Source organism: Pomacea canaliculata, linkage group LG14 (genome assembly GCF_003073045.1).
Source record: "Pomacea canaliculata isolate SZHN2017 linkage group LG14, ASM307304v1, whole genome shotgun sequence".
Classification (NCBI taxonomy): domain Eukaryota; kingdom Metazoa; phylum Mollusca; class Gastropoda; order Architaenioglossa; family Ampullariidae; genus Pomacea; species Pomacea canaliculata.
Genome location: NC_037603.1, coordinates 2620453 through 2643143, shown reverse-complemented (window position 1 = coordinate 2643143; position 22691 = coordinate 2620453). Strand labels below are relative to the sequence as shown.

The following is a 22691-nucleotide window of genomic DNA, read 5'->3' as shown; positions in this document are numbered from 1 at the left end:
GGAAGTTTCTTTTCCCTGCTTCAGCAAATGTACCAGAAAGTTTTTGTGGTCAGTGCACGACTATAATTGAGGCTTGTTTTCCATTTGTGGTGGCCTTTTGTATCTATCTCATTATAAAGTAAATAAAATAGCATTGGAGGCAATTATCATGTCACGATCATCGCTTCTGAAGCGAACACAATAGCTGTGTAAACAAGACTTTGTTGCCAATCTTCTATCAAACACAGCAAAGACTGACAAGATTAGACTTGCATTATCCTGGCTGCATGTGCATAGCAACTTGCATTTCCATGAGTTCACAGCTGAATTTTCTTAACTTTGTGTTCTTTTAATACAAATTCTTTAGAATAAGTTATTGATAAAATTATTCTGTATTTGATATATACTTTGGTGTATTTGGAAGATCCTGAGATGCATGAAGGGAAGAAACAGAACAAGAATGTCAGAATAAATGAGAGGAGCAGTGTGTGTGGACAAGGTTGTGCGTGGATTAGGCTGTGTGCATTTAACTCTCTCTCTCTCTTTTACACACACATATACACAAACACACAGATATATTAATCATCCTATGGAAGATGCATTTGAACTAAATGCTAAATTGTTTAACAAAATCTTTGTCTTTATATGTTATGCACTTTCTCTCCCTCTCTTTCCTCGGTGTTCTTAGATAATTGTAATATTCAGTTAATCTTTTTCTGTGCTTCCTGACTTTTTGCATGTCAGATAGCCATGCATGTTCATTACTAATTCTCTTAGCTTGTCTTTCCTATTTTAAAATAGATATTGGTAATAATTTCTTTATGTAAATGAAATAAACTTAGACTTTCAGCTGCTTTTTAAATCTCCTTCCTGGAAGCTGTAATGGATATGCACATGCATCTGTAGATGAGAGGAATAGTGACTAGACTTCTTCATATGTGAGATAACCTGGATTGAAACAGTCAAGATAAATAGTTCAAAATGTACCATTGTGAGGGAACTTAAAGTGAAACTTTGAAGATAGGATGAGAGAAATCTTGTCAAATGTGCCTTTAGATTTGATGTAATCTGTAGGGAAACATTAAAGGATGAAAAAAGCTTTGAGCTAATGGACATAAGCTTCATCTGTTCTGACGTTCATGACTGCTGTTACCTGGTCTCTTATCACCAGTGAATAGTGAATTGCATAACAGTGAACATTTGTAAAAACCTTGGTGTTGAAAAATAAACAAAAGATGACTTTTACACTTCAGAGGCAACTAAAAGAATATGTATCAAGTGCTGTAAGTTTAACTGCTGCAGCTGGCACTAATCTCTCCCAAGCTTTTTGTCCACAGCTTTCAGTCTGTGTCTTTTGAATCATCACAGCTTATAACTTTGTATAATCAAATTAAATGATTCTCCCTCTCACCTGCATGTAAAAATGTTTATAACACTTTGTGCCTTTCGGCTTTTCACCTTCTCCTTCCAATCCCAAACATCCATGCCGTTTCCCCTCTTCTTACACTTTCTCATCCATTTTCATTAGGGATAGGTGATGAGATCTTGTTACAAGCGTATTGAGTGCTAGTGGCATTGTGCTGTACTTGGCTTGTCAGCTTCGTTTGAGGAAATTTTTAGTCACCATTAAGATTGATGCTGCTGTTGTTGTGGGTCTGTTTTCTTAATAGTCGCTTTTCTGTGTAGTGTTTGCACACATGCTTTTTTTCTCTTGTGGGTTGCTTGGTTCTGCTGCACCCACTTTGGCCTGTTTCACTTGTGCTTTTTTCTTGAGGTGTGTCTGCCCTTCTATCACTCTCCCCTGTTGAGGTGTCTTGCCTCTCTAGTGCTCTCCCCTCTGTTGTGCTGGCCAGTGTCTGTCTCTCACTCACTCATGCTGTCCTGTGCTCACCCCATCACACCTACCTGGCAGTATCGACAGGCAGTCAGCAAACAGCCTTCCATGCGTCACCAGAGATCCTTCTCCGCCTTTGGCTTTGGGGCTGGTGGAGGTAGCGGCGGCGGCGGCAGCAACACTGGCACCCTGACATCACTGTCACATCAGTCCCGCCGTGGGTCACAGATCAACGTCAATGTCACACCATCCCAGACCACCGAATCAGCCAGCGACACCCCAGAAATCCGCAAGTACAAGAAGCGCTTTGGCTCCGACATAATGTGTGCAGCACTTTGGGGTGAGTTCTTCTGTTAGTTTATTGCATTGTTACACTGAATACATGTGGCGATGCTGAGACCAACAATATAAAGCATGCTCACAAAAGCATTAAGATAAAAGTAGTTTTGAGTAATGGGGCTGGACACTTGGCAGAATTTTTCAGGAATCATTCCCAAGAAATGATAAAGATGTTATGACACAGGTTCTGTTCTTTAGTGAACAAGCACAGAAGCATATGGCTTTTCTCTGGTAGCTTTGAGCATTTTTACATTGGCTAGCCTACAACTCTGTTGTTATTGGTATTTCTGTAACATTATTAGTGGAATAAAGTAAAATACAATTAACAATTATGTGTCTGTCCACCTATAGGTGTTAACTTGCTAATTGGAACAGAGAATGGCCTTATGCTGCTTGACCGCAGTGGACAAGGGAAAGGTAACTTTGAGCTATGAATGCCACTCCCTAAACAGGCTTCATTTACCTTTTTATTTTTTAGATTTTACCATTTCTTTTGAAATATATTGGGTTTCACAATTAGGTTTTTCTCAAATCTGATGATGCCAAATGGTGTTGGTAGATACTGTTCAAGCTGTGGTATTGTGCTGATGAAGGATCAGCTTCCACACTTTCTGATAAAACAGTAGTACAACCTACGATTTGCATGATTTCTATTTCAACTCACATTGTTAAATAAAGCATTGTCTGCATAATTTCTCTTAGTTTAGCTGACATTGTTGAAATAAAAATGAGCTTAGCTTTTTCACAAAGCATGCAGGAACGAAGGCGACTAATAATCTGACTTGGTCTATTGACAGTGTACACACTCATCTCTAGGCGACGGTTCCAGCAGATGGAGGTCTTGGAGGGGCAGAACATTCTGGTTACCATCTCTGGCAAGAAAAATAAGATCCGTGTGTACTACCTCTCTTGGCTGAAGACCAAAATCTTCAAGACTGAAGGGGTGAGCTCAACCATTGGCTGGTTGTTTGCTGGTCTAACAGCTAGGACTGCAACATGATTGACTGATCATAATGAAAACAGATAATGTCTGTACCATGCTTTGTTGACAGTGTTCGTTGTTTTGTCATGAATTAGTTTCGTTTACACTTGTTTGCTGTGCTGGAACTTAGGGAACTCATCAATCTCATCTTACAATAGTGCAGTAGTATTGTTGTGAAGGGCTTTCTTCATAATGTTTATGTCTTCATTCAGTTTCTCCAATTAAAAGCAAATCGTATGGTTTGATACTTCTAGGTTTGTTTAATTTTGTGAGAGTTGGTCTTTACTTGAAAGCTTACAGCAGAGGATATTTCTGCTAGCTGAAACACAGCAAAGATCTTTGCTCTTTCGAATGCTGTTGTTGAATGTCCTTGAACTTCTATTTGATGTGTGGGCTGAAAATGAATAAACAAGGCTACAGTTCTAGTGAGTTTTGCAGACTTTGCTTTTAGTGTGCAAACCTTAACTATTGCAGAGTGACAAGAAGAACGGATTTGTTAACGTAGGAGAGCTTGAGGGCTGTGTGCACTTCAAAATAGGTGAGTTATTTCCCCTGTTTTGATCTTTATCATGGACTGTTGGATATCTTGATCTAAGGGTTTTTTAAAAAATAAGTTGTTGTTGATACCTCTGATAAATGGATCAAAAATGGTCCTCTAATCAAAGAGAAATAAATGCTGATTTCATTCTTGAAGAAAGATAATTTTAATTACATGTGCTGATCACTGAAAGATTTTTGTAGGTCTGGTTGTCTGCATTATCGTCAAATTTTGGTGATTACTTTTTGTTTTTCTTTTACCTTGAAATACACTGGCTGCGAGGTTTAGAAAATTGTTGAATGCATTTCCTTACCGTTGATGGTTTCTTTTTCAGTCAAATATGAACGGATCAAATTTTTGGTCATAGCACTGCACGACAGCATAGAAATCTATGCTTGGGCACCAAAGCCTTACCACAAGTTCATGGCTTTCAAGGTCAGCACCGGCGTAGTTAGTCTGGAAATAAACGTGTCAGCCTCTTAAAAGTGAAAAGTTATTCCATGCCATTGCAGTTCTTTTTCAAGGACATACTTTTCTGTCTGAAAATAGAGAAAGGAAAGTGCAAAAGTAGCCTGTTTATTAAACTGCGAGTCTCTGTTCATTAGCAGTAGCCATGTTCATGATTAGACAAGTCTGGTGATGACCGGCGATTTTGATGTAGTCAGAGAACATAATAAAGGAAATTATTCTTCATTAAGATGTTTTTTGCATTTCTTTTAGGCATTTGCTATGAAAAGATGTTAGTACTCTCTTTGTCATTGTGTTCTCTTTTATGTAGTCTTTCACAGAGCTGGTTCACAAACCTGTGTTGGTGGACCTTACCATTGAAGAAGGTCAGAGGTTAAAGGTCATCTATGGATCCAATATGGGCTTCCATGCCATTGACCTCGACACATCTCAGGTCTTCGATTTGTACATTCCTTCACATGTAAGTAAAGATGCTTGGAATCTTCTCCGTTACATGACCTTTATGGTGTCATTGTCAGTAATGATTCAATGTAGAGCCATGAATTTTTGTCTGTTAATATTAGAAGTTTCTCCAAATTGTTTATTATTAAGTTTTAGAAACTTAAATACCTTCATGTATTTCTACGTCAGAAAAGGAAGAGTGTGTGTGCCCATGTGCAAGTGTGTATGTGTGTCAAAGAGATTGTGCAGGTGTACATGTGTGTTGAAGGATGCTGGGATGGATGGTGGTATTTGGCCTATACTGTGGGCCAATGTATTTAGCCATCAGGATTTTCTTTTTATTTATCACATATTAATAGAAAAAGGGCTTTATAAAGAAACAAATGAAACTGCAGTCACTGTGTTATTTCACTGGCTGCTTTTTAAAACTCCCACCGTACTGTGCACATGTTAAGAATAAAATTTAGGTTTTAACTTGCATTTCTGTGCACCTGTTGTGTGTATAGGTCATAATATTTTGAACAATTTGATGTAATGTAGCAACAGCTGAGAAAGCATGACTTGGTATAGAGAGTTTGCACTATTCACAGTACTACGACATATGTCTGAATGTTTTTCTTTAAAGAAAGTCATAAAAGTTGCCATCCTTTTTAACTCTGGTGCAGAATATTGGAATAGACTTTAAATTGGATTCCCAACCATCCTTTGTAAGATCAGGTTTTTAATTCATGGAAATTGAGACTGTTACATGGTTGTTCTCTGCTTTACCTTACAGTTGCTTGTGAATTTCTGAGCTTATTCTATGAAATCTTAATGTCTCCTTTCTCTGGCTCTCTTCTGTGTTTCCTCGTTCTCTCTGCGAGCAGTATCGGGCGCCACATAATAACGTTGCAGCTCAGCCTAGTGGTAGCATCACCTTTTTTGTCAATCAGGTAATCACGTTGTGTCCTGAAACCTCCAGACCAATATGGTTAGACACAACAGGGCTGGGGCTGCAACAGCAGCAGCAGTGTCTTTAGTCTGCCTGCTGATTGCTTCCACTCAGTTCTCTTTTCATGTTTTCTGTTACTCTATGTTTCACAAGCTTCTTTGCTTCTTTTATTGAGTTTCTGGCATGCCTTCTGCTCGCTCATCTGACAGACCCTGAAGTGCAGTGAAAAATTATTATTTGTTGCTGTTTGGTTGACATTTTTTTGTGGTTGGTTTTTTTTTTTTGCATTGCTGTGCACTGCTCTTTGACAAAGCTGTTTTCCAACACAGTTTAGAGCTTCATAGTGTTTATTTTATTTTAATTAAACAAATTTAATTTCTTCTTTAGAATGAGTATTTTCAACCACCCCTTCCAGTGTTCAATAATTTTCAGCCCAAAGCACGAATGGGGTGGATAGGGAGATTGTGTTTTGATTTTCTCTTAGTCGCCGTGTAAAATTTTTTGTTTATTGTTAAAGCATTTTTTAAAACCTTTTTTAAAAAAAACTTTTGAATAAAACAATTGATTTACTCAAGTCAGGTGAAAATTGTGCTGTTTTATTATTAACACCAGTAATTTAAAGAGTAACATTGCTGGGAATGGCACAGGATAACTGAAGTATGAGGAGAACTGTGATAACGTTAGTGGACTATTTCAATTTTGATTGATAATGACATTTTGTGCTGATTTTTGTTTTGTAATTGTTGCTTTTTTTTCAAATTCTGTTTTATTTGTCGAAAAAGCTATTTTGTGGGGAAAATGAGAAACAAATGCCTTTGCTTTGTCATTGATTGAGCAAGTTATTTTTAAGGGCTCTGGAATTATGTTTCAGTATTTTTCTTTCATTGCCAAGGTTTTTTTTTATTATTTCCTGGAATTTGTGCTGAAAGAAACATTGTGTTACTTTTCAGACTCAAGGAACAATCACTCCACACACCATTGTCATTCTTCCGAACACCAACGGCATGCACCTTCTTCTTTGCTATGACAGTAAGTGATTAGTTTGTCTGTTTACTGTTACAGTAACTTGTTGTTGTCCTTTGCTGTGATTTTTACAGGTTTTCCTCTTTGCTATGACAGCAACTGGTTCCTTTCTTTGCTATGACAGTGACTGATTTTTCTCTCTGCTTTTCTGGCAAAAACTGGTTGTTTTCCTTTTGTGACAGAAACTGGGTTTGTTTTTACTGTAGTGAAAAGACTGTTCTGTGTTTGTTTGCTGTATTAATTGTTGTTTTGATGGACTTAACATTGTTCTTTAGGCTGTGTGATTGTGAGTGGATGAGAGAATTTCAAGTGTTTTAACCTAGTTGTTTGACTACCAGGATAAAAATTTATTAAATTCCAGTAAATAGAATCATGCAAGTAGATAATAAAAAGATAACATCAGTAGAAGAAAAGCTATTGAACTACTGACTCCTGATTGCTTGCTTAAGCTGCTGTGAAGAACATGTGCACAGTTGTAGTTGACTTTTATTGCCCATAAGGTTAACAGTTTTTTTGTCTTTTTGGTGTGCAGATGAAGGTGTATATGTGGACACCAATGGGAAGGTTACAAAAAATGTTGTCCTGCAGTGGGGTGAACTCCCCACCTCTGTCGGTGAGTTCCTGTGTTTTTGTCTCTAGCATGACATCTAATTGATCGTCATCCTCTTTCAGAAATGCAGCACAGCTTATACCATATCACCACAAGTGACTGTAACACAGGAAGTTTCTGTTTTCGTTTTAACCGCATGAAACATTTTAAGAGTTTAGAAAAGAGAGGTGTATAGAGCTAATACAGTTACTATCACACAAAGCCACAGGTGAGAACACCTTAAAGACTGAAAATAACCCAATGTGAAATAAAGCAATAATGAAAATTGTCTCCATGTTTGGATTCCTAGTGTCAAAATGGCAGCTAAGTGAGCCTTCTGGCTGATGTTGGTTAACATGTTTTTCATTTATACTTCATGCTCTAAATAATTCATATTTCTTTTACACAGCATACATAAGCACAGGGCAGATAATGGGTTGGGGCAACAAAGCCATTGAAATTCGTTCAGCAGAAACTGGTCATCTGGATGGTGTCTTCATGCACAAGAAGGCCCAGAAGCTGAAATTTTTGTGTGAAAGAAATGACAAGGTAACTTAATGTTTCTTTTTTGTTGGATTGCTTGTTCTTTCTTTCCCTTTTTTTCCCTTCTGTCCATATATGTAATTTTGTGGATGCCAGGTGCGGTAGGTATCAAATTACCTATACCATTCTCCTGGTGACTTTCCCTTTCTGTTGCAGGTGTTCTTCTCATCAGTTCGGTCTGGCTCTTCTTGTCAGATTTACTTCATGACACTCAGCAAGCCTGGTCTTGCCAACTGGTGATGACACACGTCACAGAGCAGATTATGGACCTTGCAGTTTAGCCTGGCCTAGCCAACTAGTGGATGTCACATCACTCAAGCCTACACTCCCTGCAGTTTCCATGACCCCCACAATAACACCCTTCTTGCCAGTCAAAGGTCTCAGGATTGTGTTGGTCTGATACCTGTAAGGAGAAGACTTTTCCACCAGAAAATTTCATTTATTTAAAAAAAAACAAACTCAGAAGTGGTGACTTGGAAGTGGAAATGTGGACATTGACAAATTACACATGAGAGAGAGGAAGTGTTCATTCTAGTGAAATGTGTGGTGCTCCATTCAAGACTACATCCACCACCCCCAACCACCCCCACCAAAAAAATAAGCTCTTACTGTGAATTGTCTGTGCTGTTAACTGTTCACTGTGAAAAGAAGTTTCTTAAAATAAATAGAAGAAACGTTTCGTGATGGTATCTGTGACCCATGCCACAAACTTAAGAACTTGGCATTATGTGTAATATTTTGATGCTGTCTCATCATTTAGACCAGTTGTCAGAGAAAAACAGAGTGGGATTGATGTTTTCGCCAAAGGAATAACAGATTTTTGCACTTGGAGTTTTAATTCTGCCAGAAAATTATCAAGTAGGAGATGGAGGACACTATTTGTTGTTGACCAGAAACAATATAAAACTCTTTATGCATCCATGAATGTAAAGCATATGCTGCTTGACATTAACTTGTCAATCTTACCATGGTCAGAATTAAGATTCCAAGCCAAAGATGCAGCACATAACATTTTGATCAAAGAAAACTTTATTTTTACAAAACTAAAAGAGCAGCACTCCTTTCCCCTTAGTTGCTGTCCGATATCAGTTGAGAACTGAATTCCAAAATATGTCACTCTCCAGAGCTAAAGTCCAAAGTCACCAGAATTCATATCTAGGATCCTATGGAAATGGTCTGTTCCAAGAAAGCAGATTTGTGATCAAGGTTTAAATATACACTAGCTAAAAGCATTGTTGTGAGGTGACGTTTTCTTCATCCTCACAGCCCCATCTCAAAATAAATAACCTGCAGTTTCTTTAAGTGTGCTGTCTCCATTCTAAAGCATGGTATCTTGATCTGTCAAAATAAAGTGGGAAAGAGATCATATGTGAATGAGACATGGGTGACAACCAGTTATTTTTTTGTTTTTACTTGTATCTTGTGTAGTAAACAAACGACAACAGCCCATCCAGCTTTAATTAACTACATTGAATCAGATTTTTCTTAGTCTCATAATGTTCCATAAATTTAGCAATATATTTGTGACAAAGTATAATGGTCATGGACTTTTTGTATTTGCAAGTTCATGTGAGGTAATTTACTGTATACTAAGCTAGAATAAATAAACATGATCATTAATACAGTTAAGGTGCATATGAGAGCTTTTATATAGATATATACATATGTATATGATATATAAGAATCATGTAAACTTTCTAATTTTCGATATCTCCTATTTCTTTAATTGAATAGGGAAATCAAATTTATGAGATATAAGTGATTTATGAGATTTAGGAATGAATTACTGAACTGCATTTTTACAAAAGCAGCAGATTATGGTAACAATGGTGTTTTGGGTGATGTTGGATTTGATAGATTTTGTGGGTTTTTTACTTTTTCAAAACATATGTTCAGATGGTCATTTCTGATAATCTACACTTTTCTGCATGATAGTTGGGTTTTTTTCACATGCGCCAAGCTGCTATGAGGTGAGAAAGCTACTTTGCTAATTGTTTGCCATTACAATGCATTATTCTGCTGGACAAGTCAGTAAAAAATAATGCTTACACTGCTGGGAAGGATTTTTTTCTATGTAGCTCTAAAAGGTATGGAGCACTCTTTATGGATGTACTAGATCAGCTTGCAACCACCAACAGTATGTCTGCCCCTTGTGTGGATGCAAGTAGCTAATACTGGTACACTCTTATGTGCACAGCATGAGGTTCAAATGTCTGTGAAAGTACCTGGTATTATAATTGTCAAAACTGCTGATAGTGGGTTTTTTTCAAAGGACAAATTGTCATGCTACTTTAGTTTTTTTAAGCCTCCCCACTTCAGTCATATCATTTGTCTGGCTTTTAGGGTGACTGTTCCACAATGTGCACATAATGATAACACAGGAAATGTCTTTAAAGAGTTGCAGCGTGCAATGTTGCAAAATAGTAGTCTGTCTGTAGAGGTCCTGTAGAGTGGGATATAGTGTAATATTGGTTTTTGCAAGTGAGAGAAGGGGAGTGTGTGTGTGTGTGCATTTTTGTGTAATAAGAGTCATAGAAATTTGTGACTGTGTAGATGCCAGTACTTAAATAACTCTGCCTCCACCATGAAAACCCTAGATACAGCAACATGATCCAGAGTAACACCTTTTGACATCTGTGCAAAGCCTCTTTTTTTGTTTTCTTTTTTTTTTTTTTTTTTGTTTGCACTTTTCTCTGAGATATTTGGCATAATACAAACTACATTTCTATATACATTAACAGTATCTTTCCTTAAGCAATTCTCATCACATTTTCTGAAAGACCAGTACACCCGTTCCAGACCTGCGTAAAACCTGCAATAAGTCACTCCTACCGATAAAAAGTCTTTGGGTTTTCATCCCCCTCCCCCTGTTTGGTTGCTTTTTGTGACAGCGTGCCTGTATGGTTGAAATAATAATGTTATTTCTAAATCAAATATCCTGATTGGTCTTGCAATCTAGATAACCAACCAACAAAAAAAAATGGTCAAAAATTTATATATACAACACCAAAATTAGGCTAAAACATTTTACCACAAAATAGGTTTTGGGAAGCAGTATAGCGTAGTGGGTAGTAAACTTGCTACAGAGCAGAGGTCAGTGGCTCAAGGCCTGGTGGATCTGTGGCTGGATTAACTTCTGCCTAGGCATATGGACTCCAGGTATATTGGGGACAGATTTATCTTCAGGAAGGTTTTTTTTTCCCCAGTTGGTGACTATTCTAAATTACAACAGACTTGTGGACAATTTTCCTAAAAATGTTGCATAGATCTTTGTTTCCACATGAGCTGTTGTTTTTGGCTGTTGATCGTTAACAATCTTTGATACAGTTTGGCAGAAGAAGTCAGGTATAGTTAAAACCAGCCACTGTGAGAACCAGAGATCTATGAACTAGCATGGTTTTTGTTAGCAGTCCTTCCTGTCCAGCAGCTCCAATATCCAGTCTTACTAGGATGATAATAGAGAAAGAAAGCACAGACCATCAGGATACAAAAATCCAGAAATGCTACATCTGACTGACAGACACTGTTGGTCTCTATCGTGTAACTTAGCAATAGCAGTTGTACAGCTGGGTGAGTCTTGTAAGTGTGTAGTAAGAATTGTTGTCTTCTCGTGTTACATGACATGTTCATGTTTTTCGTTTCTGAATTGAAAGCTTAAATGGTTATAACCCCCGTAGACCAAATATGCCTTCCTTTCTCTTGTAGTGTGGCCTGCTCGGTGACACGTCCACTCGCTCATACACACATAATACATACACACATTTTAGTGCATGTAGAGGATACAGAGCAAAGAACATGTTGCAGTGTCTGAACAGGAAATGAGTATGTGAGGGAGTGTAGAAAAAGACAGCATGCAAGTTCTTCTAAAGATATGCTTTAATTTGTTTTTCTCACACTTGGTGCATAGGCATGTGCTTTGAAGATTTTAATCGGTGGAGTTTTGTGTAGGTAAATGATGTAAAAGGCTTTCTGCAATCTTAATTAATCCTTACAAGCTGTTGCAACAGGAGAATCCTGTGATGGTAAAATAGTGGAAAATGTTTGCAGTCATTTTTCATGAAGTGCGCATCGGTGAATGCGGAATTCGAAGCCAAGGTGCCATTCCAAAACCTTCCAACCACTTACACTACATCTTATTTCACAGTCATTGATGGGTTAAAATTTGCTTCATACAATCTTCAAAGTCTTTTTAGACAGTTCCAGATTTTAACTTTCCAATTTTCTGATCTCAAGTTTACTTCCTTCCATCAGTGTCGTAAATTGTTGTGCTTTGGCACAATCATTTAAAGCAATCAAATGGCTGCTTGGTCAAGCAAAGATGTTCACATAACATCTTACTGATGATCACAGTATGAGCTATCCTAGATGGCTGAAAAGGCAGAAAAGAGCTAATTGTAAACAAGAATCAATCTACTCAGCATGTTTATCTATCTTCCATCATGAAAAAAGTTTAAAGGGAATAATAGTATTGCCCATTTTATCATGACGTCATTTTAGAGTCTTACACATTTTGTAATTGCTATTTGTTAGGAAGGAGTTGATTGCTACCAAAAACATTTAGGAAAAAAAAAATAGTTTATTCACTTCTATAAGACAGCAAATAAAACAATGTAGAAATGTGTTCATTTTTGTTCATTATATTTTGAATTATTTATCCTCTATATGCAAAAATGACCACACTACAAAAAGAGAGTAACATTTCAAAAGATTTTTTATCGATGTAGGTGTACTGCTCTAGGTAAATAGTTTTTTTTAATTTTTCTAGTCTAAAAGTATTTGTATCAGATAATTTAACATACAAAACTAGCATATGATAAATGATTTATTTGGGTCAATAATGTCAGCTGTGTCACTGTGTAAACAAAACAAATCGATGTATATAATGCAGGCGGAACAAACAGTGCAAATTGTAAAATATAACTTTGTCATCAGCACAAGGTAGATCCAGTTGCACCTGCCAAAGCTGGTTGAGTGTTACCTTTATACCTGTCTGAAGGAGTGAGAGCATGGGATGTTGATGCACAGTCCAAGGCGTTTCATTTTTTGTCTTTGTCTTGTATCTCTTGAGTATGATATTAATTGCATATGTGTGAATGGATCAGTCTTATTTATTTAGCCTAGCTTTGGGCTTGTGGGCGCAAGCATTTTCAAGAAGTGTTGAGAGTCAGTTGTAAAATCCCTCTAAATGACAGGTGATGCCAAATATGCCTATTTTTTAAATTTATTTTAAGGGTGGTGGTAGATATTATTTTGAAAAACTCATAAATGAATATTCATGTGTAAAGGTCACATGGTTTCCGCTCATTAAATCTTTTTTTAAAAAATAATAAAGCTCCACAAGCAGAGAACACAGAAATGTTTCACAGAATGTTTCCTTGATCCACTTTCTGTTTAGATCTGGTGAAAGAATGTGTTCATCCTGCCTCAAAGGTTTTGTTCCTGGCTTAAATGTTTACAGATTCAGTCAAGCATTTATCAGGAATCCTGACTAGCATAGTTTATGTAATTCAACTAAAGCATAAACTGTACCAAAGTTCATGTCTGTGGCTTGCGGCACTGCTAAATACTTGAAAACCCACTGTCAAAGTTGACCTCAATAGTCATTCATTTTTCTTTCTGCTTGGAGATATTCAAAACTTTTGAGCCAACTATAACACTTTAAGATGTAAGATTATTTTTAAAAAATGCTGCATTATTTGTGATGTACAGTATGTGTGCGCATGCACAGTTTTTGTATTAAACACATTTATTTAACATCATCAGTTCTGTACTGCCTAAGCATCAAGAATCTCTGTGCTGGCAGTGGCTGATAGTCACTGCCTTTATGCGTCTTTGGTTTGCAGTGTAAATAGGCAGACTAGTGTGTTCAAGTATGAGACTGAAAGTAATATTGACTGTGAGCCAATCAAAACTTTGTTTTGTGTACAAATTTTCTTTGAACAGGAAGATGGGAAAATGTATTAACATGTGTCAGCTTTGATTCTGAAGCATAAGTAAAAAGGGACATGTTCTAGAATTCTCTGTAGATCAAGATTTGCAAGTGGAGGTTTTGAGTTCCATCAGTGTTGCAATGATACTTTTGTGGGAGTATAGTGAAAGAGGCCTTTTTCTGATCATAGCTAAACCGTTGCTTTGAGAAGTTCATTGGTACCTTCTTATCTATCCAGGGATAACCCACCCTTATGACCCTGTTAACTAAATGTTGTATACTTTCATCAAGATTTCAATAACAGAGACATTGTCTGCTTGTAGTGTGCGTATAGCTTTATTACTAATTATGGTGAAGGGCTTCGGGGTGTCAGAAAAATGAACTTGAGTGGTTGCTAAATTCCTAGTCATGCTTCTATTCATGCCAAGAAACAGAAAAAAAAAATGCTAGCTACAGTCAGTTCACCAAACCATAGGCGATGCTGTTATTAACCAGAATCAAATTATAAACCAACCATAAAGTACATTTATCATACATTTAATTTTGTCTGTGGATTTACATTCAGTAATGGATTTTACCAAGACTAAAGTACAGTAAATTAAGAAGCTCAGACCCTTGAGATTAAACTAAACAATGCTTAGGAAATGTTTTCTGCAACATGTTCACTGCCCATGTCAGAGGTGAATATTGTTATGCAAGGCACGATGTTGATCATTGTTGTTTTTCATTACTGTTACAAGTATGATGTTTCCACCATCACCTGATCTCTTGCACATGGATTCCCTGAAGCTGTCCTAGCTTTCTCTTCGGTTGACAGAAAAAAAATGTCTCATGCTGTTCTCTTTTTGTCACTGGCACTTTGTGGATGCTGATTGGCTATTTCTCAAAGAAGTAAGGAAGACATTATCTAGTCATTTCAGCTTTACATATTTATGTCTATATGGTTGGTAGGGGGTCACAATGTTTCTTGTGCAAATCATGTTGAAGTGATGTCATGTTATCAGTTTTCAAGCTGATGTCATTTTGTAATGTTTGTTTGCTAGCCCTCAACTATGGTATTAGAGCTTTGTTTATCTTATACGATATTTTGAGTATTAAAACTGGCTTCCAGCTCATGTTTGTTACTTAAGCTTAACACAGAGGCATCAGAATATGACTTGCTTGATGTTAACTGTCACATGACCCTCCCCACTCCCTTCTCTTATCTATCACACCCCCTATACTGTGAACAGCTTGCATGATGATGTTTTAATTTCCAGATATGTGGCGAAGGAGGACCAGTAATTGTAAATGTTACAAGGCAAAATCATTGTCTATCATTGGAAGTTTGTTGCCTCTTTCAGCTCAGATATTTTCCTTTGCATACAGAATGTGAACTTTAAAGCAGGTAATGCTTTCTCTTTGACCCAAACAAACCCTGGTTGTATCCCACCCCCAACCCACCTCACCTTCTGAACCTAGAGTGCAAAGGGAGACTGGCCTCTGCACCTTTCACACATTAACAGCTTGTTTTTGCCCTGGCCTGGGATAGTGGTTTGAGATTTAATTAAAACAAGATTTTTCTAGCTTGTCAAATGCTTTGAGTTTTCTTTCTTTTAATTCACTTGGAATTTTCGTATTGGAATTTTGATAATGTGTATGCTCAGTCATCATGATGGAACACACTGAGCAGTCTTTTTCAAAAGTAAAGATGAGTCATTTATAGCGCATTTGGTAGCTTTGGGGTAAAAAAGTGCTGAAATTTTTTTTTATCTCCTTTTAAAATTATGGAAAAGGAATAATGATATTAATCATGACAATATTAAGCTCGATAGACATAGATTTCACCTTGCTTATGTAAAGGACAAAATATTTTTTAAAAATCTGAATCACTAACCTGTTGCAAACCATTGTTATTGCCGATGTAGAGAAAATGGGCTTTTGTGCAAGTTTCTTGATGGCGCTGTTTATGATAATTTTTCTAAGCAAGAAGTTGGATTAAATTGTATTTACATGTATATGTTTTTGTATGTTTGTAAGTATGTACATGAATGTAGCCTGTCACACATCTTAGTGCCATGTGTGATTTTACATCAACAAAGTGCAAAATAAAACTGTATTGTTTTTCCATACATTGGATGTGGTTTTTCATCTCCCTCTGAGCACGAGAGAAATAAAACACAGCACAGTTTGTACTGAATGTGTGATTTGATGGGGTAGCCAGGATTAAGCATTAGACGTGCAATGGAGTTCTGTTCTTTTTGAAGTTTATGCGGGCAGCTTGCAAGCAAGGAGTTAAAGAATCAAGCCGAGATTGACACCCGACGAGCATAAGAGCTAGAATTTTTAGTGGAAATTTCTCCTTGGGAACTTACGGTCCTCTCCCCTGGTTGCTTTTCCAGCAAATTTGTCGGTGTAAGTGTTGTCTAAGAAAAGCCTCATTAAAAAGTCTGATTAAGTTGATTGCAAACTTTTTCTTGGTCAAGCATACACAAATATAACCATTCTTTTTTTGCATGTTTCCTTTAACAAAAATAGAAATATGCATGTTAAATCTTCTATTCCTTTTTTCCTTGAAAACAAAACCAAATTATCTAAGAGTGGTTTTACTTTACAAAATATGTTTTACTTTACAAATATATACAAATATTTGTTGACCGTAAAACAGTCCATCAGCAAGAGGTATAACATTTTTTTTTTAAAGTGTAGAGATGTACAAATCTGCATGAGATGGATGAAACAAAAATATATATATAGCTGTGGTGATCACAATGTTTGGGTCCAATCATATATCATTATTGATCTAAAAATTAACATTTTACTATTCTAAGACATTGGAAAAAAAGCCACAGGGGCTGGTCCAACAAAATTGAGCTGAACAAACGAGATAGAGAAACTTATGGATGCGAAAATTCAGCAAAATATTGTTTGAGTAAACATATTTGGACTTCATACTGCATTAACATCATCCTGCGACCTCTGTGTTGACAGAACAACAGCAATAACAACAAAAGTTGCTCCAAATCTTTAAACTGCTACATTCTCTCCTACTGTTATTCTCTCAGGTTCCAGAAAAAAATAAAAAAAAGACTCTTTTGACTCTCCGTCTAACAGCTAATGTACTTGCAAAATGCAACCAAAATCAGGAATGTATGCTTATTTCCAGGTTATGCTACCGCAGAAACTTGGAAACACATCAAGTATTCTCCTTTAAAAGTGAGACAATATATCTAATGAGCAGTCGCTAATGTCACCAATATCATTCATTTTGTTTGTTTATTCATTCATTCATTTATCCATCCATCATCTAGCTATAGGTAAACCTAAAGAAAAGACTGGAAACAGAAGCAGCCCTGTTAAGTGGTGCACACTTTCATGATTAATGGATGACATAATTTTTCAGTCCATTTACTCGGACTTTGCTTGACCATCTTGATTACCTGCCTTTTCGACTTCCTGGTTTTTCTTTGGAATGGCTTGGAATCCCCCTTCCTTTCGTGGCACTAAATCAAAATCCTCTTCTTTCACTGGCAAGTCTCTTCCGTGATACATCCCCATGTCTGGTTTGTTCTGGTGGCCAGTGCTCTGGTCACGAAGATTCATCAAAGCCGTCATCAGTTTGTCTTTGGCTAGAATACGGCCTTTAATCTTGGATGGGCGAGTGCATTCATTAAGAAGATGCTCCAGATCCCAGAAATCTTTTGCCTCTTCTGGCATATTATGAAGCAGCCCTGTAGAAAGAAGCAGCGCCATACTTTCTGACTAATAATCATTTATTAGTTACTGCCACAAAATCATTTTTTCTCACAGGAAATAAGAAATAAGTACTATAAGAAATAATTACTCTAATGCTTTCAGTGTTTAGTTAGTGTCAGATTTTAAAAGGCTTTTAAAACCTTCCTCCTTTGGCTTAGTAAAGTATGTTATTATAGTATCTTTTTCATGCATATTTTTGTTTTACCTCCTGGCATCAGAGGATCAGTCATAAGTGGGTCCAGCAAGTTGAAACACACAGCATAGTAGTTGTGGTCACTATGGAGGCGAGTGCAAAGGTCATTAGCGTTAAAGGCCAGACATCTGCTGTCTTCACAAAGATGGTGCATGCTCTGAAGAAATTCATCATACTTCCTGGGTTTTTCTGCAAATGCAAAAAGTTCTCCACAGATGTACATCAATACTTTTGCATGTAAAACATTTTTTTGTGATTAATTTCACAAGATTATTTAACCATACAAGCATCACCACTGTAGTTTATAATAATACAGTTCTACAAATTGCTTAAAAAAAAAAATTCCTAACATACACTGCACTTCGATAAGCTTGTTATTCTGCTCTTAAAGTATATTATCAGGCACACAGAAAGTGATCACTCCAAAGTCAGGAAAAAAATCGTCAATTAAAGGTATGTATCCTGTTCGAATGCTGATTTGGGTATAAGCATGCTTCAGCTATAATTATGCTACATGTTGAAGGGCATGCATGTAAGTAAAGCTTATTATGCATGAAGATCACTTTCCTCCTATAACAATTATTTAAGATGCTGCAGTTCCTTGTACAACCTCTGGTCAAGTTTATAATACATAAATTGTTAGAATTATCAACACAAATTTTACAATTGAAACTTGCTCATTAACTCACTAGTGAAATTTTTCCCTCTATGACAGCATGTATAAATCAATTTTTCTATGAGTAATGACTTGTAAAAGCATGTGTAGGGAGCTGTGTGTCCATGTAATTCTGAATCATGATGATCATTCCCCATTTTCTCCCTTAATTTTTATACACTCCCAACAATATATTTTGAATCTCTATTTCAATAAATGAAATACAAGCACGGGAGGGTAACTAGTATTGCTCCTATATAAGCATTGAAGAGACTTTAAACAACCACTCACTAGCTTCCAAAGCAAGTTTGTCCACAACAATAATATTTTCTGCATCCAAAATGCGAACTTTCCCAGCAGCATCAACGCCAAAGTTTTCCCAATTCAAATCAGTCATGTAGAGAGCAAAGTCCTCATTGTTGTTTGTCAACAGTTCTGCGATTTTCAAAAGCTCGTAAGCAATGCCAGCCTGCCATATATAGAAAGAAACAGTCTGCAGTTGTTCTAAGCTCAAGACTTTGCATACCAGAAGTTCACCACATTTTTGCCTTTGCTGCATGCTAAACTTCCCACTTTTCACTTCTGGCCTTATTTTGTATCGGCACTGTACAACAGTTCAAAATTTTCATTGTTAACAAAGCACATTTTTCAGCGTACCTAGAATACTTCTTTGGTAGCTAATTTGTAGTACTGACAGGCAGTATATGTAGTTTCAAATCACCGGAAATAATCAAAGGCCTATGCTTACATGCAACCAACTATATCTGGAATATAGTGTGACACTGACCTAGAAGTTATGTTCATGAATATCTAAGCACAAAACAGACTACACATTTCTTAGTTTTTCTTCTAACAGACTATATAGCATCAATTTGTTTCAACCAACATTTATTGCCAACACTTTAACTAGAACTTTACACAGCAGTTACCGGTACTAAAGTAGCCTTTAAATATATGTACATTTTTTTTAAAAATGTGCTTGAACATACTGCTTTAGATACATATAAAAAAATAACAAAATCTTACAACAGTCATACAATTTCCTGCCTCTTGTCGATCTAAAATAATAATAATAAATAAATAGCAAATTTGCATAGCACCTTTTTCCAGCATCAGCCAGACTCAAGGCACTTTACATATAGGCATGCAAGGACATCATATTAATTTAAACATATAATAATAAATAATATTTTAATTAATACATCATATTAATAGAAGAAGTAGAAAAATGTTATTGCTAGGTGCCATGGAACAGGCATTCCCCCTTTCTTTAGTGATCCAACCTGATAGGATCCAGCAGGCCCTGCAGGAAGAGGGGGTGCAACTTGCAAAAGCGAGGGAACAGATGGATATGGAAGACATGCTACTGACAGCAGAGTCTGATATAAAACTTGCTGACATGTCACTGCGATGTAGGTAAGGGTTACATTCTATTGTAAAAAACAATGGTCTAGCATATGGACTTGGAAACCTCAGGACATAGATTCACGCCAAACAAATGAATAATTCTGTTCAACGCCCTGACAGCAGCAACTGCAGTGCCTGCATCGGCAAAACAATGGCCGTGTCACTGAGAACTTGAGCTCTGAGTTCTTGGTAACCACAAACTTTTCTTTGAACACCACCTTCCTATCATTGTCAGGTAATGTACCCTAAATCTCAATAAACTCTCTAGACACAAACACAGAGTTTGGAATTGATGGACGATGTGAACTGTTTGGTGTGGTTGGATAGAAAGAAGCTGGCAACTCCCAGATACTCAGTCACTGCCTTACTCTTTCTCTGGCAGTCCTGTTTCTAGTCTTTCATACAGCTGACCGAGCCAAAAGATGAGAGATGACATAAGACGGTTACATATCTCTGCTTCAAACAGATCAATGGACAAATATGAAAAGTGAAGGAGAGAAGTCACCCTCGAGCCAGTATGGGGAAGGGACATCACTCCAGCATTCTACATCAGTAGGAAATATTTTATAACTTGTGAAATTATATAGCTCAGTTATAGCACTGCAAAGGAATATTATCTTACAGTGACTTATATATTTACCCTCTTGTGGAATGGCTCATTCCTATACTCTTCAAGAGTTTTTCCTACATGTTCCACCAGAATGTGTCGACCACAAGCACCATAGTAGTGAGGAAAAGGCCACCGTTCACTTGCTGGAAATGTCTGAAAAGAAAACGAGTCTCAAAATCAAAGAAACCCTGAGATTTTTTTACAGTAATTTTTTTTTTTCCAAGATCCACATGCCTTACATGATTGCAACGTCAAGATGGTTTGTAAGTTAAAGTCACATACACACAGATGACCTATTTATTAATTTGAACAAGCTTCAAAAAGATGATGTGACAAATAGATCAATTGTTGACTGATCAAGATATTAACAATACCTGCAGAAGAAGGGGTTCAGAATTGAGGTTAGCTGTATACCACAATTGCATCTTGTCACCCAACATGATCATGTCCTCTTTGCGCTTCTCCTTGTAGTAAGTCCACAGTCGGTCCAAAAGACGATATGAGGCACAAGTAAACATCCCTACAGATTGTTTGAGATGCTTAGGCTGCAATGCTTCTTTCCTTAGTTCGATTGATGCATCAGTTTTAAATAAAACTCTAGGCACATCACATCCTTCAGGGCGATTGGCTTCTTTGCATATCTTTTTATCCAATTCCCTTATTTCTGTATCAGATCCAAGTTTTTTGAAAACAATCTTTTGATCACCCATACTGCCATAGTATATGTTTTTGGTGTTGAAAATTTGATTAACACGATAGCCAGACAATCCTGACAAATGTACCTGGTCAAAGTAAATTAATCCACAACCGCTATGCCCAAGACAAGCTGGACAAAAGTCATTCTCTAAAAATTTGTCATCTTTGATGTCAGTCTTAACAAAATATTGAAAAATAAATCCATACAGCAAAAGAGAAACGACGAGAGAAAATATAAACATAAGCTTAGCTAAAAATGGAAGGCCTTTGAAGCGGCGTGCTGAGTCTTTGACAACTGAATTTAGCCGCATCATGCTGTCAGTAACATTGTGTGATCCTCTGTGCCTCAAAGAACCACCAGGCAACATGATGTTGCTGCTTCAATGTGCGAGACAGGTGCCTGTCTGTTGCAGAAAACAAGATAAGGCTTTATATTTATATATAATTCAAAGTCTATAAAAATCATATACTGATACTCGTCTAACTTCCTTAACTGAAATAAAGCTTTTGTTTAGTTTTATCGATCTATATGATAAAATTCTTCCTCCCCTCCACAAAAAAAGTTGTCCCCGTAACTTGCACACATCATAAAAATGTAAAAGCGATCATTTGTGAAAATAACGATACACGTACAATAATGTGTCACCTGTCGAACCCGACATTGATATTATTATTACAAATGGTGTGACATTACTTCTGATAAAATTACAAACACTTTGAAGCCGTTTCAGGTAAAATAAGAACTTTATGTTTTCCACAGAAACGTAATCCGCACCGCTTATGTTCCATCCATACGTTTGTTTGTCTTAACACGAAAGTAAACAATCAACCTACGTAAATACAATCAACATCAATAAAGTTGGCGTTCCCAAACCACAAGTGACGAGTTTGCCAAGATAATCCTGCATCTGTCAGGAGAGTCTACACTTAAGCTTCTTGGCGTGTTTACAAAGTGATGATTCCCTATAAACTAATACTTTATTTCAAAATATATAACAAAGTCTTTATAAAATCTGCTCAAGGGCCGTGGTGTGGGTCCGATGAGAGACTTAATTCGTACAATGACTATATTCAAATTAACTACAAGGGTTAGTTACTTAGGCCTTCTGGTACTTTAAAAGAATGATTTATGGTGATGAATAAATTTTTTGTGACTGTAAAAGTTATAATTAATTACCTTCATCAATTAAAATGATATTTTGCAGTTTCCCGGTTATGCACAAATACTGGCACACCAAACTTACCTCTCTTGTGAGAAGTTGCGTCGCCTTACCTCCCCCTCTCACCTTGTATCAGCTTGCCGATTTGACAGGACACAGTTAATGTTTTCCCTTCTTCTTATAAGACGAGTGTAGAAATTTTGTTTCTACATGATAAAGCAGTCTCTGCTGATCGTCTCTTGTCTATAAACAAATGTTACTAAAACACGAGAAGTCAACATTCGTTTAGGCCGTTTTGTGCAGGGAAGGATTTACACATCTGGAACTCAGCCCAGATAACATACTCATCAAAACGGTGATTTGCTTGTTAAATCTTCTAAATGCATGGATTAGACATGTGCTCCGCTAGCAGACCTCTCCAGAGTAGCCCTACGATGGACTCCAGATGGCCGAAGAAAACGAGGCCGCCCAAAGGAAACTTGGAGAAGAACAGTGGAAAGGGAGGTAAAAGGAAAGGGCTGGACATGGGATTACTTGGAGCGGGTTTCAGCCGATCGACATCGCTGGCGGACTCTAGTTGAGTACTGCAAATTGAACCTGATGCACGAAGAGGAATAGATAGAGAGAGATAGTTTATGT

The 22691-nt window shown here is 37.0% G+C and overlaps 2 protein-coding genes across 8 annotated transcripts in view; one reads left to right on the top strand and one right to left on the bottom strand.

Annotated features, from left to right (window-relative positions):
• Positions 1-15705, top strand: part of LOC112555201 (serine/threonine-protein kinase mig-15-like) — a 104414-nt gene extending 88709 nt beyond the window's left edge. For 2 of the 3 annotated variants that reach the window (XM_025223486.1, XM_025223485.1), the window contains exons 22-31: positions 1892-2153; positions 2504-2569; positions 2950-3095; positions 3609-3672; positions 4007-4107; positions 4451-4600; positions 6463-6541; positions 7068-7148; positions 7534-7673; positions 7824-15705. In XM_025223486.1, coding sequence (XP_025079271.1) covers positions 1892-2153; positions 2504-2569; positions 2950-3095; positions 3609-3672; positions 4007-4107; positions 4451-4600; positions 6463-6541; positions 7068-7148; positions 7534-7673; positions 7824-7907 — 1173 coding nt within the window. In that variant the 3' untranslated portion in view covers positions 7908-15705. The remainder of the gene's footprint in view (positions 1-1891; positions 2154-2503; positions 2570-2949; positions 3096-3608; positions 3673-4006; positions 4108-4450; positions 4601-6462; positions 6542-7067; positions 7149-7533; positions 7674-7823) is intronic. The other variant, XM_025223487.1, reaches the window with a different exon arrangement.
• Positions 15706-16165: 460 nt separating this feature from the next.
• Positions 16166-22502, bottom strand: LOC112555207 (deleted in autism protein 1 homolog). Of its 5 annotated transcripts, none has more exons than XM_025223500.1 (6): positions 22137-22502; positions 20571-21296; positions 20227-20349; positions 18471-18648; positions 17537-17713; positions 16166-17306 (listed from the first exon to the last, which is right to left on the bottom strand). In XM_025223500.1, the coding sequence occupies exons 2-6, from the start codon at positions 21258-21260 to the stop codon at positions 16984-16986; spliced, it is 1491 nt and encodes a 496-aa protein (XP_025079285.1). In that variant the 5' UTR covers positions 21261-21296; positions 22137-22502; the 3' UTR covers positions 16166-16983. The 5 variants fall into 5 exon arrangements, with proteins under 5 accessions (XP_025079285.1, XP_025079281.1, XP_025079283.1 ...); XM_025223496.1 differs by having other exon boundaries at positions 22070-22152; XM_025223498.1 differs by lacking the exon at positions 22137-22502 and adding an exon at positions 21668-21972.
• Between the last annotated feature and the right edge of the window lie 189 nt (positions 22503-22691).